The sequence below is a fragment of the Chlamydotis macqueenii genome, chromosome 1 (genome assembly GCF_036417535.1).
Source record: "Chlamydotis macqueenii isolate bChlMac1 chromosome 1, bChlMac1.mat, whole genome shotgun sequence".
NCBI classification, from domain to species: domain Eukaryota; kingdom Metazoa; phylum Chordata; class Aves; order Otidiformes; family Otididae; genus Chlamydotis; species Chlamydotis macqueenii.
In genome coordinates this window covers 52,475,716-52,488,108 of record NC_141556.1, presented here as the reverse complement: position 1 = coordinate 52,488,108, position 12,393 = coordinate 52,475,716, and the positions used below count along the sequence as shown (strand labels likewise).

The following is a 12,393-nucleotide window of genomic DNA, read 5'->3' as shown; positions in this document are numbered from 1 at the left end:
CTCTGCAACTCGTGGTGAAGACCACGGTGGAGTGGGTTGTCCCCCTGCAGCCCATGGAGGTCCACGGAGGGGCAGAGATCCACCTGCAGCCCGTGGAGGACCCCACACCGGAGCAGGTGGAGGCCTGAAGGAGGCTGTGGCCCGTGGAGGGCCCGCTGGGGCAGCTGTTCTAGAGGGACTGCACCCCGTGGAAGAGATGACCCACACCGGAGCAGTTTCACGAAGGACTGTGGCCCGTGGGAGGGACCCCACGCTGGAGCAGAGGAGGAATGCGAGGAGTTCTCCCCCCGACGATGATACAGCGGCGTAAAACAACGCGTGATGAACTGACCGCAACCCCCATTCCCTTTCCCCCCCCGTGCCGCTCGGGAGGGGAAGGTAGTAGAGATAATGTTAAGCCCGGGAAGAGGGAGGGGTGGGGGGAGGTTATCTTGTTCCCTGTCTCATTCTCCTGCTAATTTTAGAAATAAATGAATAGTTTTCCCCAAGTCGAGTCTGTTTTGCCCATGATGGTAACTTTAAGGATTTCTCCCCGTCCTTATCTCAAACCTTGAGCTGTTTTTTTTCTTATATCATCTCCTCCTATTCTCTCGGAGGGTGGGGGGAGCGAGAGACAGACTGCGTAGTCTGGTCCTGATCAGGGCTGAACTACGACACTGGGGTACATGACAAAGTTTACCCGAGAGAATGTTTGATTAAAACACAACAGGGGAACAAACATGACAAAAATAAATTCCCTGAAATAGTGAGGGATTAATGCTTTCTATTTTTGCACCAGGATCTCTATGGCACAGTAAGAAACCAAATGGAGAGACCCAGCCAGAGAATTATCTCTTTCGCATTTCCCCCTCCCACGTCTCTCAGTTGCCTTTCCTCATCCAAAGGACCTGACCTACAAAGACAACTGAGGCACTGAGGCACACATCTACATCCCCGTCGCCAGTTCCCCGTGTAAGCAAAAGCAAGCGTCCCAGGGAAATCGTGCAGGCTGCAGCCAGACAGCAGCACCCACTAAGCTGGGTGCAATTCTTAAGCTTCCCCAGCTCTTTTCTAGCAAGACCTTGGCAGTCGCCCAGCTCCCCCAGCAACTCTCCCCAACCCAATACCACCTTCTTTCCTCCTGTCACTGTTCCTCCGGCCACACCACAGCCCTGCCCTGGGTGCAGGTCCTGGATCCTGCTCCTGTCAGGGGAGCTTGTCAGTCCCAGGGGATGAGTGCTTCTGCATGCAGGGCTGCTCCCACCCACCATGCCCCGCCCTTGCACAGGCCAAAACCTAGGGTGCACTGCGATCAAGACCCCACAAGACAGAACACCATGTAGCCTTTTCTGGTTACCCTTGCAGTTCATCTGCCTGCACTCCTCCAAGGACTGTCCTCCATGAGGAAGAAGAAAAGCACTTGTTCTTCTCCAGGGGTGGTGCTTTTTGGTGTCAAAGCAGCACAATAACAAACTGTGGAACTGACAGGTGCTGTGCCAAAACCAGGAGAATGGCATGAGGGTGTGGGCCATGGCAGGATGGAAAAAACACCTACAGGAGATTAAAGGAGGGATCTCCTAAGTGTCATGGTGCTGTGTTGATGCCAACACACTTCTGCTTGGCTGCCTGTGCCGGGGGAAGAGGGATGCTCTGGCCAGGTACATCAGCACAAGGGGAGGCAGGACACAGGGATGGGACACGGTGAAAGGTGGCCATGTGCCATCCCCAGGCCTGAGGGCATCCTGGCCAGGTGAGGCTGTGGGATAGAAGATGGGAGAGCCCCAGCAGCTGATCCAAGCTGGTGTGTCAGCTTTGAAGCTGTAGAGCAGGGGTTGAAGGAGAAAATTGTCCAGGGCAGGGTGACATTCATGCAGGTGGGAAGGTGTGAGACAGGCACTTTTGCAAAGGGGGTATTTAAAAGGTTCAAAAAGGCACAGGAAAAAGGTAAGGGGAAATCTCGCCGTGGCTCAGCAAAGCTTAATCCCTGAGTGGATGGCCATCAGCCAGCAGGGAGATCTGCGTGCAGGTCTGATAGACCTTTGAGCCAGCTTTGAAAGCCATCAGCTGAGCTTTGCCTTGCAGGCTGCTGTGGTGGAGAAGCAGGCCTTGAAGGAGATCACCCACAGATGATCTGCTGGAAAGGTGGGAGCTCCCAGCCAAGACCCTGAGGCTGGGAGAGCTGCAGCCCCTTGGCCACACCAGCTCCCCTGCTAGCTCCCTCTTCCTTCTTGCTGTCCCTGCGAGGAAAGGGCTCGCTGAGCCGGGGCACAGACGCACTCCTCGCCTAAGCCCAGGGTCATTCCCTGGCCTCTGCCTGCACAGCCCAGTGCCTGGCTCCCCAGCTCTGCACAGACAACCGCCGCCGGAAAGCAGGGTGCAGGGAACAGCGTGGAAATCCCACCGCAGCAGGATACTGATTTTGCAGTAATAAGCCCCTTTATATCCCTCGGCCTCAGGAATAGCTCTTAAGAGCATTAGCAGAGGAATAATCCGTGTCAGCTACTCAGCATTTTGCACACAAGCTCAAGCGTGGTTATTGTGCCCCCAAGCTTTTGCTGAGCCCATTCATTCCCTGGCACATGTGACGAGACTTACTGCTGCCGGCTCCGTGCTGAAGGCCACGCTTGCGGCACGTGCTTGGTCCCCAGCTGTTCAGCGTTGGGACACATCAGGCAGTGGGGAGGAGGCAGAGGCCACTGCCTTTGGCTCTTCCCACCACCCCCCAGCCATCGGCAGTGGTGGGGCCAGCTCATAAGCCCCGGCAGGAGAAGGCACACACAGCACCAGGCTTGGACTCAGCGGAGGGGCCGGTTCAGGGTTTCAGGGTCCCACTGGATGGGAGCATCCCCAATACCCACAGGGTTGCCTTGTGCCAGGTCCCAGCTGCTGGGTGCTAGCTGTTTGCACCAGGGGCATGGCCCAAGGCCAGCTCCTCTGCTGTCAGCAATGGCCCAACCTGCCTCAAAGCTTACCTTCATTGTGCAAACAAACAGCATAATCTCCGCAATCAGAAGGGGAAAAGAATAAACAACCAGAACAAGAAACCAGCAATATTCACCGAGCCGGGGAGGACCCTCCCCTCCTCGGCCTGCTTTCCAAGGGGAGCCAAGGAAAGCTCACTGTTTAAGAAGGATTAACCAGGAAAGAGAGTAAATTTGTTTCTGAGCAAGATCATTATGAGTTATGGGCGGCTGAAACAGGTTTTCCTGAGAGAGAAAGTAAATCCCCTGGAGAGAAGCCCAGAGAGGTACCAGCACAGCCAAAACAAAAAAAAAAAAAAGAGTGTCTGAGAGATGGATGGACAGACAGAGTACGATTAAGGTGTTCTCAGGTCAAAAGGCTCATGGGGTGACAAGAAATGTCCCTGCAAGTACAAGGAGGGCCAGAGCACTGCTGAGCCGCCCTGGAAGTGAGTGAGAAGGGAGTTGCAGTGCCGAGGGGGACCACAAGCAAGATCCAGCCACCACCCGGCCCCACAGCTCCCCTCCTTGCCACAGACCCCCTCGGCTGCATCCCCGGGATGGGATGGGACAGGGGTTTGATTCCATCTGACATTATTATTTCCCCTTTATGTGTTGCAGTAAATCACACTAAGCCCATAAGACCATTGTTTGGTTCTACAAACAGGAGCTATCCACACATCCAAGGCAACATTTTGGCTCCCTGGACCCACTTGGGCAGCCATGCTCAGCCAAGAACATCATCTGCAGCTACAGACCACGATATAAAAGAGAGATGAACAAAAACCAATCCACAGAGCATCTCCCTGCCAAGCTGTGTGTGCTTGCATATGTCCTCACACCCAGCTGCCGAGGCCGCTATATTTGTGCCAAAGCTATTCACGAGTAGCGGCCTGGGCTTTCACCCTTATACCTGCAGTGAGTTCCAGGTTGCCCCAGGACAGGCAAGAATGCAGGACAGGAGGGGTAAAAAAAGGTGTGCCAAAATCTCACTGCCTCAAGTGCTTGGGCAATGCAGAACACCTTGCCTTTTCCTGGGTGCGCGGAAGGGGCCAGGCGGGTAGGGGCAGGTAAGAGCAACCCACATTCCAGGAGGCAAGAGCTGGTCGATACTGCAGCCCCCCACAGCTATAAAACATCAGGAAACATCATGACCTGAAGTGACAGGCAGAGAGACACCACATAGAGGGAATTCCAAGGAAAACGGAAAACAGATTTTTTTTTTCTGCAGTTCCCAAAGCAGCAAAGCTGGTGGAGTTGCTGCTACAAAACCCTTTTGATTCCTGTGGCAAATATCCCACTCCATTGCTGTTTACAGAAAATCAGCCCTGGGTTCTGGCAGGAGGGAAGAGACAGGCATGGCAAGGTCTGCAGCTCAGGAGTGTCAGCAGCAAGCTTGAGCGTGGATTTTGGCAGGTAGAGGATGAGGGAGGGTGCCTGATGTGTGGCTCCAGCACTCAGAGAGATGGTGACAGCCAGTCCCTGCAGGAGGGAGCTGTAAAAGATGGATCCTGAGCGCTTGCTGCTTCTCCCTCCCTTTCCTACACCTGGTTTCTCTGCGAGGCTTTGGAGACACTCAGCCAAGCGGCCAGAGCAGGACTGACCGTGCTAGGAGCAGGGACGTGGGGTTTGTGCCGACGTGGAGGAGAGGCAAGCCCTGGGGGTAGAGCAGCTGCTGGCTTTGCTGCTCAAGGCTTAATGCCCTAAGAGCCCAGCTGACTTCTGCTCAGAAGCAAAGGGAAACCTCAGGCACTCGGGACGCCTGGGCACCCAATGATGCTGTGCTTTCCCACACCATGACGGGACAGAGGTTTGGGAAATGCATTGCCCTTTGCTTGCTGCCCTGGAGCTGCCTGAGCTTTGCCTGGAGTGATGCTGCTGGGCCCAGGACCGCCTCGCCTGGGGCAGGACACGTCAGAAAGGGGCTGCCCAGAGACCTTGCCAACGGGACCTACGTGCACAGCAACATCTCAGGTACTGAGAGCGAGTGATTGCCCGTCTCTCCCTCTGCGGGGCTGCTCAGGGCCCCACCATGCAGGCGCACAGGGTGACGGGCACGGGAAGGTGTTGATGATGGCAGAAGGATGCTTCTCCCAGCGGGTGCAGAGGCATGCCTCGGGCACGCGTAGGGGCTGCAGGGTTTTGTGCCGTCTTCATGCCACAACAGCTTCTGTGATCTGGGAGAAATGTGTCTTATCAGGGCGAAGTCAGCAGGCACAGGGAGTAAATTTAATACTTGACTGTCTTCATTTGAGAGTAAAGTCCTCCTCTTTGTTAACCTCTACGCACATTATGATGGGCCAGCTCGCTGCCCCAGGTATGGGTGCACTGAACACATCCCTGGCCCCAAGGGCTGAGCTGGGACCCTTGGGAAGAAATGAGGATGGAGATTTTTTTAAAAGCACAAATAATCTCCAAATGCAGAGGGTTTTGGGGTTTTTTTTTCATCCACTTCCTAAGGCAGAGCATGCACTGCTCCCCAGCAAGGGGGACACGGCGTCAGGGCTGCCGTTGGATGACTGCAGCAGCACAGAGCAGCCCATGCTATACTATTGAACCCTTCACCTTCCCAAACCTTTATGAACTAAATGTTGTTTCCCAAATGCACGTTAGGAACAGTCCCTGGACCATCTTATCTCCAAATCACGGCGAGGGATTGTTGGGAAAGGTACTAGCCAGTGCCGGACAATTTAACTGTGCAACAGATCCAGTCCAGGCATCTGACACCAATGAATTTACTAATCTAGACATCTCCGCTACCTGTTAACAGTATTGCTGGACCTGGAGAAAGTCTGATCTTACTCAACCTCATTGGTTTCTTGTCAGCCCCTCTGGAGGAGAAGCCTACATCATGTCAGCAAAAGCAGAGGCAAATCAAACCTCTTTCTCACATCAGCTTTACTGCTGCACTTGGAATTGCCCTCAAAAGTCACCCCTAAGTCAGATAGAGCATATTTCTGCCTGCAGGTTTTAAGCTTGGCTTAACTAGAGTTGATCAGTGTACACTCCTTTAATTCAGGATATTGGTACCTGTGATACTTGTTACACAAGAATCTACTCATCCACGATTTCTTGGCCTTGTGTTAGTATATCCAGGGGTTTTTTTTTGCAAGCACACAATCAGACTGGTATCCCTTTTGGAGCCTCACTCCCAGCTCTTACCAGGTCCTAGCAAGCTAAAACCAGGACAGCACTAAAGATGCAAAGGGTGCAGCGCAGAAAGGATGATCTAAGCAGGATAACTGAGTAGCTCTGAATAGCTGTGGGTAACAAATTAGAAATAAAATTAAAGGCTGGGATGGAACAAGTATCTCTCTATAGCATAGAGTAGTATTTTTATTGCTTTGAGTTACAGCAAAAATATTCTCCCACAGTACTGGGGTATTAAAAAATGCCTGTCCTCTTCCTTTCCCTCCTAAGGGTTGCTGTCTGCACACTGCCCCTATCCTGTACCTTTCCAGTCCCACTTCTGCTGTACCGTAGATGCTCACATGGCAGGGTTTGCAACTAGAAGACTTTATTTTCCAGATAAAGCCACTAGACTTCCCTACGTCTCTCCTTCAGGATTACGCCAAAAAAAAAAAAAAATCCAGGGACTTGCAGGACCCGCAGGAGTGTTGCAGGGGCTGGGCAGCCTTTTCAAAAGCACCACCAGCGGGGGCTTTGTCATCACCAGCACTTAATGTCTCCCCTTCTCCCCCAGCACCTTGCACAGCTCTCCCCCCGCCACGCTACGGATACTACTACGTGGACAGAGGCTCGGGTGTCTCCTTGGGCTCAGTGCTCGTATACTGGTGCCAAGAGGGGTACCAGCTGGTGGGCAGCGAGAGGCTCTCCTGCCTCCTCCGGGACAGCGCTTCATCCTGGAGCCACCCCCCACCCCACTGCCAGGGTAAGGAGCCCGCTGGCGTGACCTAGCCCCTGTGCCCACTTATGGGGTCTCAACGGGGTGGAGGTGATCAACACTGATCGCAAACTCAGGAAGGGGAAAGCACACACTGGCCCTTGCATGGGGGTGTCCTCACTCTGGCCAAGACATCAAGGGCAGGGAGAGGAGGCGGGGCACCCCAGCCACCCCAAAAGGGGACAGTAGAGGTCCAGCTTGACCCAGTTCGTGGTCGTCAGCATGGGTGAAACCCATGATCAAAATCTGGTACCGGCTGATGCCCCAACTCCAGGTGCCAGGCACAGGGACTCCAGGGCAGTCAAAAGCTTTCAGCAGGGGGAAAGCCGAACTCGGTAACAACCCAGCACGTGCTGTTTATGAAAGCACATGCAGAGCATGTTCCAGTTGCAAATGGCCCTCTCGTGTTGTGTGGTACAAGCAAGCTTATCGAGAACAAATGGCTTCACGTTGAAGGAACAAAGTTTATTGCTTTAAAAGCTATCTCTCACATGCTGCGTATTGTGTGTATACATAAAATAATTTCAGGAAAATTGCCCTCAAGAAAGTTATATATTTTTGCAGCAGCAAGCAAAACCACAGAAGCTGTAAATGCTATATAGCTTACACATGAATTATATTGCTCGTGCCAGACGCTGAAAATTAAAGTCCTGGGGCCCTTTCAGAAACAGTTTACAGGCAAACTGTGGCGCAATGGCTGGCTAAAAAAAAGTTTCAAATGGAAAAGGTCTGCCACATTTGCCTTTGCCACTTCTCTTTCCCTTCCTAAAAATAAGCAGATCCATTTTTAAAAGGTAGCATCTTACAAAGCTCAAATTAGAAACCAAAGTGCTTCAACCATAGGACATCCCTGCAGGTGCTTCAGCTCAGAAGCACCCCAGACAGCTTGCCCTTTAAAAATGAAAACAGAAATAAAGCAATTCACCTCAATTCAGAGCTGTAAAACCTGGTGATATACAGTCAGTGAGTGCCTTTTGTTCATAAAAGTAAACACAACAAAATAGGAGCAATTAACTTTTTTTGCAACATGTTGCAGGTACTCCTGTAGTAAAACGTTCATGAAGCTCATTAGCAAAGCTTGTCCTCTTAGCCCTAAATGGAGGCTGCATAGTTTGTGCACTGAGAAGTAACTTGGGTCAACCAAAAAAATCCCTTCAAACTTTAAATCACACCTTGACTTCCGCAAAATAAAGAGGTTTTTGGATAGTTTTAAGTGGAAAATATCCCCATGCATTTGCTCTCTTTCAGACAAAAAGCAAATCTCTGTCTTAGTTTGGTTATTTTGCAAGTGTCATAAGGTAGCGTTTTTTGAATCTGTGTATTTTATTGCTTTGAAAACCTAAACGTGCAGATGTTAGCAAATTTTTTTCATATTATTTTGCCCTTGGGATGGGAGCCACATCCTTAACGTTAGACACTTACAATGCAAACATCATTTAGACTCCCTTTATGGTTTGATCAGGATGTAATTTGTCTGCTCTTTCTGGACATTCATCTTAGGGCAGAGGTAGGGATTACAAACTTGGATGGGTTGTACACTTGTCCAAGAAAATTCTGGAGGACAAGGCTATTTTTTACGGTGAGGGTGGTGAGACACTGGAACAGGTTGCCCAGAGAGGTGGTGGATGCCCCATCCCTGGTAATGTTCAAGGCCAGGTTGGATGAGGCTCTAAGCAACCTGATCTGGTTGGAGATGTCCCTGCTCCTTGCAGGGGGGTTGGACTAGATGGCCTTTAAAGGTCCCTTCCAACCCAAACTATTCTGTGATTACATCCATCAATGTTTCCAATTATTTTTTTTAGTTTAAAAAAAAATATTCACAAGCCCATTTTTTTTTCTTCAAATACTTATGCTTCCTTAATTCATTTTTAAGTCTTTAACTTTTTTCCCCCTTTAATTTTTTTTCTCTCTTTAACTTCTTTTTTCTCTTTCAAAGTGGGTTTTTTTTTCCCTCCTCCAACTTTTTTTTTCCCCCAAGGAACAGTTAAGCAAAAATACATCTTCCAGGTAGAAACAAACCCCCAAACCAAACCAAGTTACCATCGCTTAGTTGTTTTTTTTAAGTCGTTATTAATAAAAACTACACCCTGTTTATCCGCACGGGGGAGGGGGGTCGGGGGGGGGGGGGGCGCAACGCCCGCGTACGCGGGCGTTGCGCCCCCCCCCCCCCGACCCCCCTCCCCCAGTCCGGTCTCCCTTCACCGCCGCCCCCCTCTGCCCCCGCAGCCGCCCCGCAGCCTTCGGCCACCGGTTCCCGCTTGGCGGTGGCCGCCTCCCTGCTGAGCGGAGCCGTCATCCTGGCCCTGTCCGTCTCCTTCGCCGTCTGCTGCTGGCGGGATAGGGCAAGGAAGAGCCGTGAGGGGTGAGTAGAGGGGCGGGGGGGAGGGGGGGGGGCGAAGGAAGGCGGGGGATGTCTTTGAGGAGTGGTTTAGGGGGAGGGTGAGGAGCAGCCGGGGCTGCTGGTGCAGATGGAGAATCGTTGCTGCCACCTGCTGAGACACGCAGCCGCCCGGGTTGCACCCACCCGCGGCGAGACATCTTGCAAACCTACCTCTCCCCACTGCGCGCCCGTCCCCCTTCATCCCCCTTCACGCATCGGGCAGCTTGGCACGACCGTGGAGGAAAAAGTTAAACCGCTGCTCCAAAGCAAAGGTAGATTTGGCCCCAATGAGGAAGGGGTCCCGGCGGCAAGGGTGCTGCTGACGATTTTAGCAGTGGGAAAGGAAGAGCATCCTCCTCTGGGAAGGACTGGGAGAGAAGCTGTGGTGGGGAGCAGGTCAAGCAAAGGTGCCACCAGCCAGGCCCAGCATCTCATCACTGTTTTCCTAGGATATGGTCCAGCAGGACCTCTTTGGTTTTGCCAGCAGTGGTATCCTGGACAAGGGATCGCAGTGACAGGGACCACGCAGGAGCCTACCTAGGGGACAGCTTCAGCCAAGAGTCTAATTCTTTGTTATAAGTTGTCCATAAGTACAAGGAGTGGAAAAAAAAAATTAAAAAAAAACCCAAAAACCCACAAACTAAACCTGTAAGAGATAACACCTCAGTCTTTTAGCATGCATCATCCATACCTTTCCCTGTGGCCCTGCTCTTCCCCCACCCTGGCTGGCACCTCACCAGCAACCCCAAAACAGCATTGGTGCTTTCCTCTGGAGGTGGAGGGTGGGGGCAAATCCACTGGGTGATAACCTCAGTTGAGGATACAAACATGTCAAATCTTTCTGGAGGTAAATGAAAATAGCCTGAAAATGCAAAGAACACATCTGCATGGGCATCTCTCTCCACCTTGCAGGCAGCAGCATGGGAGGAAAGGCAGAGGAGGACGAAATTGCGACCCCTTCACCCCAGAGAGGGGGAGGAATACTTTTGGGCGACTGAGACACTACCACCGCCGTGACTACCACCTCTCGGCCCTCTCCAGCTCTGTGTTCCCGGGGGCATTCGCAGGCCGCAACAACCTGGCTTTCCAAAGGTACCGCTCAGCCCCTGCGCCAGCGCTGCCCCCCAGCTCCTCACGTGGGGGGCAGGAGCAGCTCCCAGACCACCCGGAGGCAGGAGCAGCCAGCTGTAAAAGCCCACATTGCTTGGGCACTGAATCCCCTGCCTCACCCTCTCAGTGCTCCCCCCCAGCAGCAACCAAACCCTCCAAGGGGGTCTCTCCCTCACCCTGCCTCAGCATCACCTGGGTGGGCTGCAGGCCCCCCCCATCAGCACTGCAGCTCCCCCCACCCCAAACCGCCTCTTACTACCCCCTCTCCCTCTTGCCTTTCCCAGGAGCCCCGAAAACCTGCCAAAGCTGCCCCTGCAGAGCTGGCACCCCGAAGCGCAGGTCTTGCCCCAGCTGGTGCTGCAGCCCAGCACAGCACCCATCAGTGCCCTGCCCAGCCAGCCGCCCCGCAACCGACCGCTGCCCGCCAACCTCCCCAGGGACCTGCTGCCCCTTTACTACAGAAGCTACGAAGAACAAAAGCTCTTCAACAAGTTCAGGAGGCCAGTTTGAAAATTTAAACTGCCATTCAACTTTTTTTTTTCCTTTTTTTCTTTTAACACCGTCCAGTCCTTGAAGCTCTGCAGAGCTCGGGAAAGAATTTCACAAGAGCCAATTACAGCACCTGGGTTTTCATATGGAGAAAACTTGACACTTCATGTTGAAAGGCTTTTTGATACAATCCTTTTATTTCCTCTCCCCTGTCCAGAAGTGCACATTTCAAACAGGAGTTCCTGGGTTACAAGCTTCTTAATTGATCATTTGGGTGAGATGGTAAAACCAAGTCTGAGCGGCTCCAGCTTCAACTACAGGCTGAGCGCGTGGAGACCTTCAGGTTTTAAACACAAGAGTCTGATTTTCTGTTTAGGGCCCTTTTAAAGGCTGAAAGTGAAGACAGGCAGTTACCAGGAACAAGGAATCTATGTCATTAGATAATTGGAAGCATTTACAATTCATTGCATTTGAATGTGGGCTGAGATTTAACGGGGGTTTTTTTTGTTGTTGTTCAGAACTCACCATATCCTTCTATTTCTACACAGACAATCTTGGACTTGCAAGATGCACTGACAACACTGACAAGTGTGCAAAGATAGGCAGTCAAGAGGAAAAAATGAATTTATCTTTGATACAAAAGATCTAGCACATTAAAAAAAAAAAAAAAGGAAAAGAAAAACTTGGGGTTTTTCATCCCTTCTCTCCTGCATTAGAAATTCACATCAGGTGCCTAGAGTAGGCTAGCTCTTCATGTCCTAAGTGCCATCATTTGCATTCAGAAAGCAATGACACCCATATTTATGTCCAGGATTTCCTGGGTGGAAATACAGGGGCAGATTCCAGGCAGCACATGCAGAGCCTGGCCAAGCAGCTTTGGGACACCCCGGCCCCTGTTTGCACCACAGGACAGACTTGTGCCTGCATAGCACGCCCAACGCAGTCTGGGCACATGGGGCTTTGGCATCACGTGTGCCTAGAGGTGCTGTTTGTATCTCAGGAGGACATGAACCCCCAGCATCACCTGCCATCCAGTGCTCGAGGATGCAAACTGCAATACTCAAACAATCCTGTTACAAAGGCTAGGACTTTTAGTCTGCTGACTTCATTTCTATCAACATTTGCATCACACTTCAAGGACAGAAGCCTTAAAAGATGCATTTTTGTGATAAGGCAAGACCTACTGGTGGATATCTGGGAATCACTGCCACTTCTCCCTGGAAAGAGGGCTAGGGATATTCTTTTTTTCTATTTCTAATAATAATAAAGGAATCTCTCTCCCCATTTTACCTCCTACGTCTTCTTTTCACATCACCAAGCTATGGGAAGTCTGTTTTGGGAGCTGGGTTTGATGGGGGATACCAGAGGTTGATTCTTCCCCCTTACTCTGCTCTGGTGAGACTCCACCTGTGTCCAGCTCTGGAGCCCTCAACATAAGAAGGACATGGACCAGTTGGAGCAAGTCCAGAGGAGGGCCATGAAGATGATCAGAGGGCTGGAGCACCTCTCCTGTGGGGACAGGCTGAGAGAGTTGGGGCTGTGCAGCCTGGAGAAGAGAAGGCTCCACAGAG

The 12,393-nt window shown here is 51.8% G+C and overlaps 1 protein-coding gene across 1 annotated transcript; it reads left to right on the top strand.

Moving 5' to 3' along the window:
- Nucleotides 1-4,735: 4,735 nt before the first annotated feature.
- Nucleotides 4,736-10,843, top strand: LOC147602034 (uncharacterized). Its single transcript, XM_086741068.1, has 5 exons — nt 4,736-4,913; nt 6,643-6,831; nt 9,070-9,205; nt 10,136-10,315; nt 10,618-10,843. The coding sequence occupies exons 1-5, from the start codon at nt 4,736-4,738 to the stop codon at nt 10,841-10,843; spliced, it is 909 nt and encodes a 302-aa protein (XP_086597194.1).
- The last annotated feature ends 1,550 nt before the right edge of the window (nt 10,844-12,393 follow it).

Bases quoted from the DNA above. Each gene is read 5' to 3' on its own strand.
- LOC147602034 (XM_086741068.1), top strand. From the start codon at position 4,736: ATGACGGGACAGAGGTTTGGGAAATGCATTGCCCTTTGCTTGCTGCCC. The intron at 6,832-9,069 runs GTAAGGAGCCCG...CTGCCCCCGCAG, and splicing joins CCCCCCACCCCACTGCCAGG to CCGCCCCGCAGCCTTCGGCC. The intron at 10,316-10,617 runs GTACCGCTCAGC...TGCCTTTCCCAG, and splicing joins AACAACCTGGCTTTCCAAAG to GAGCCCCGAAAACCTGCCAA.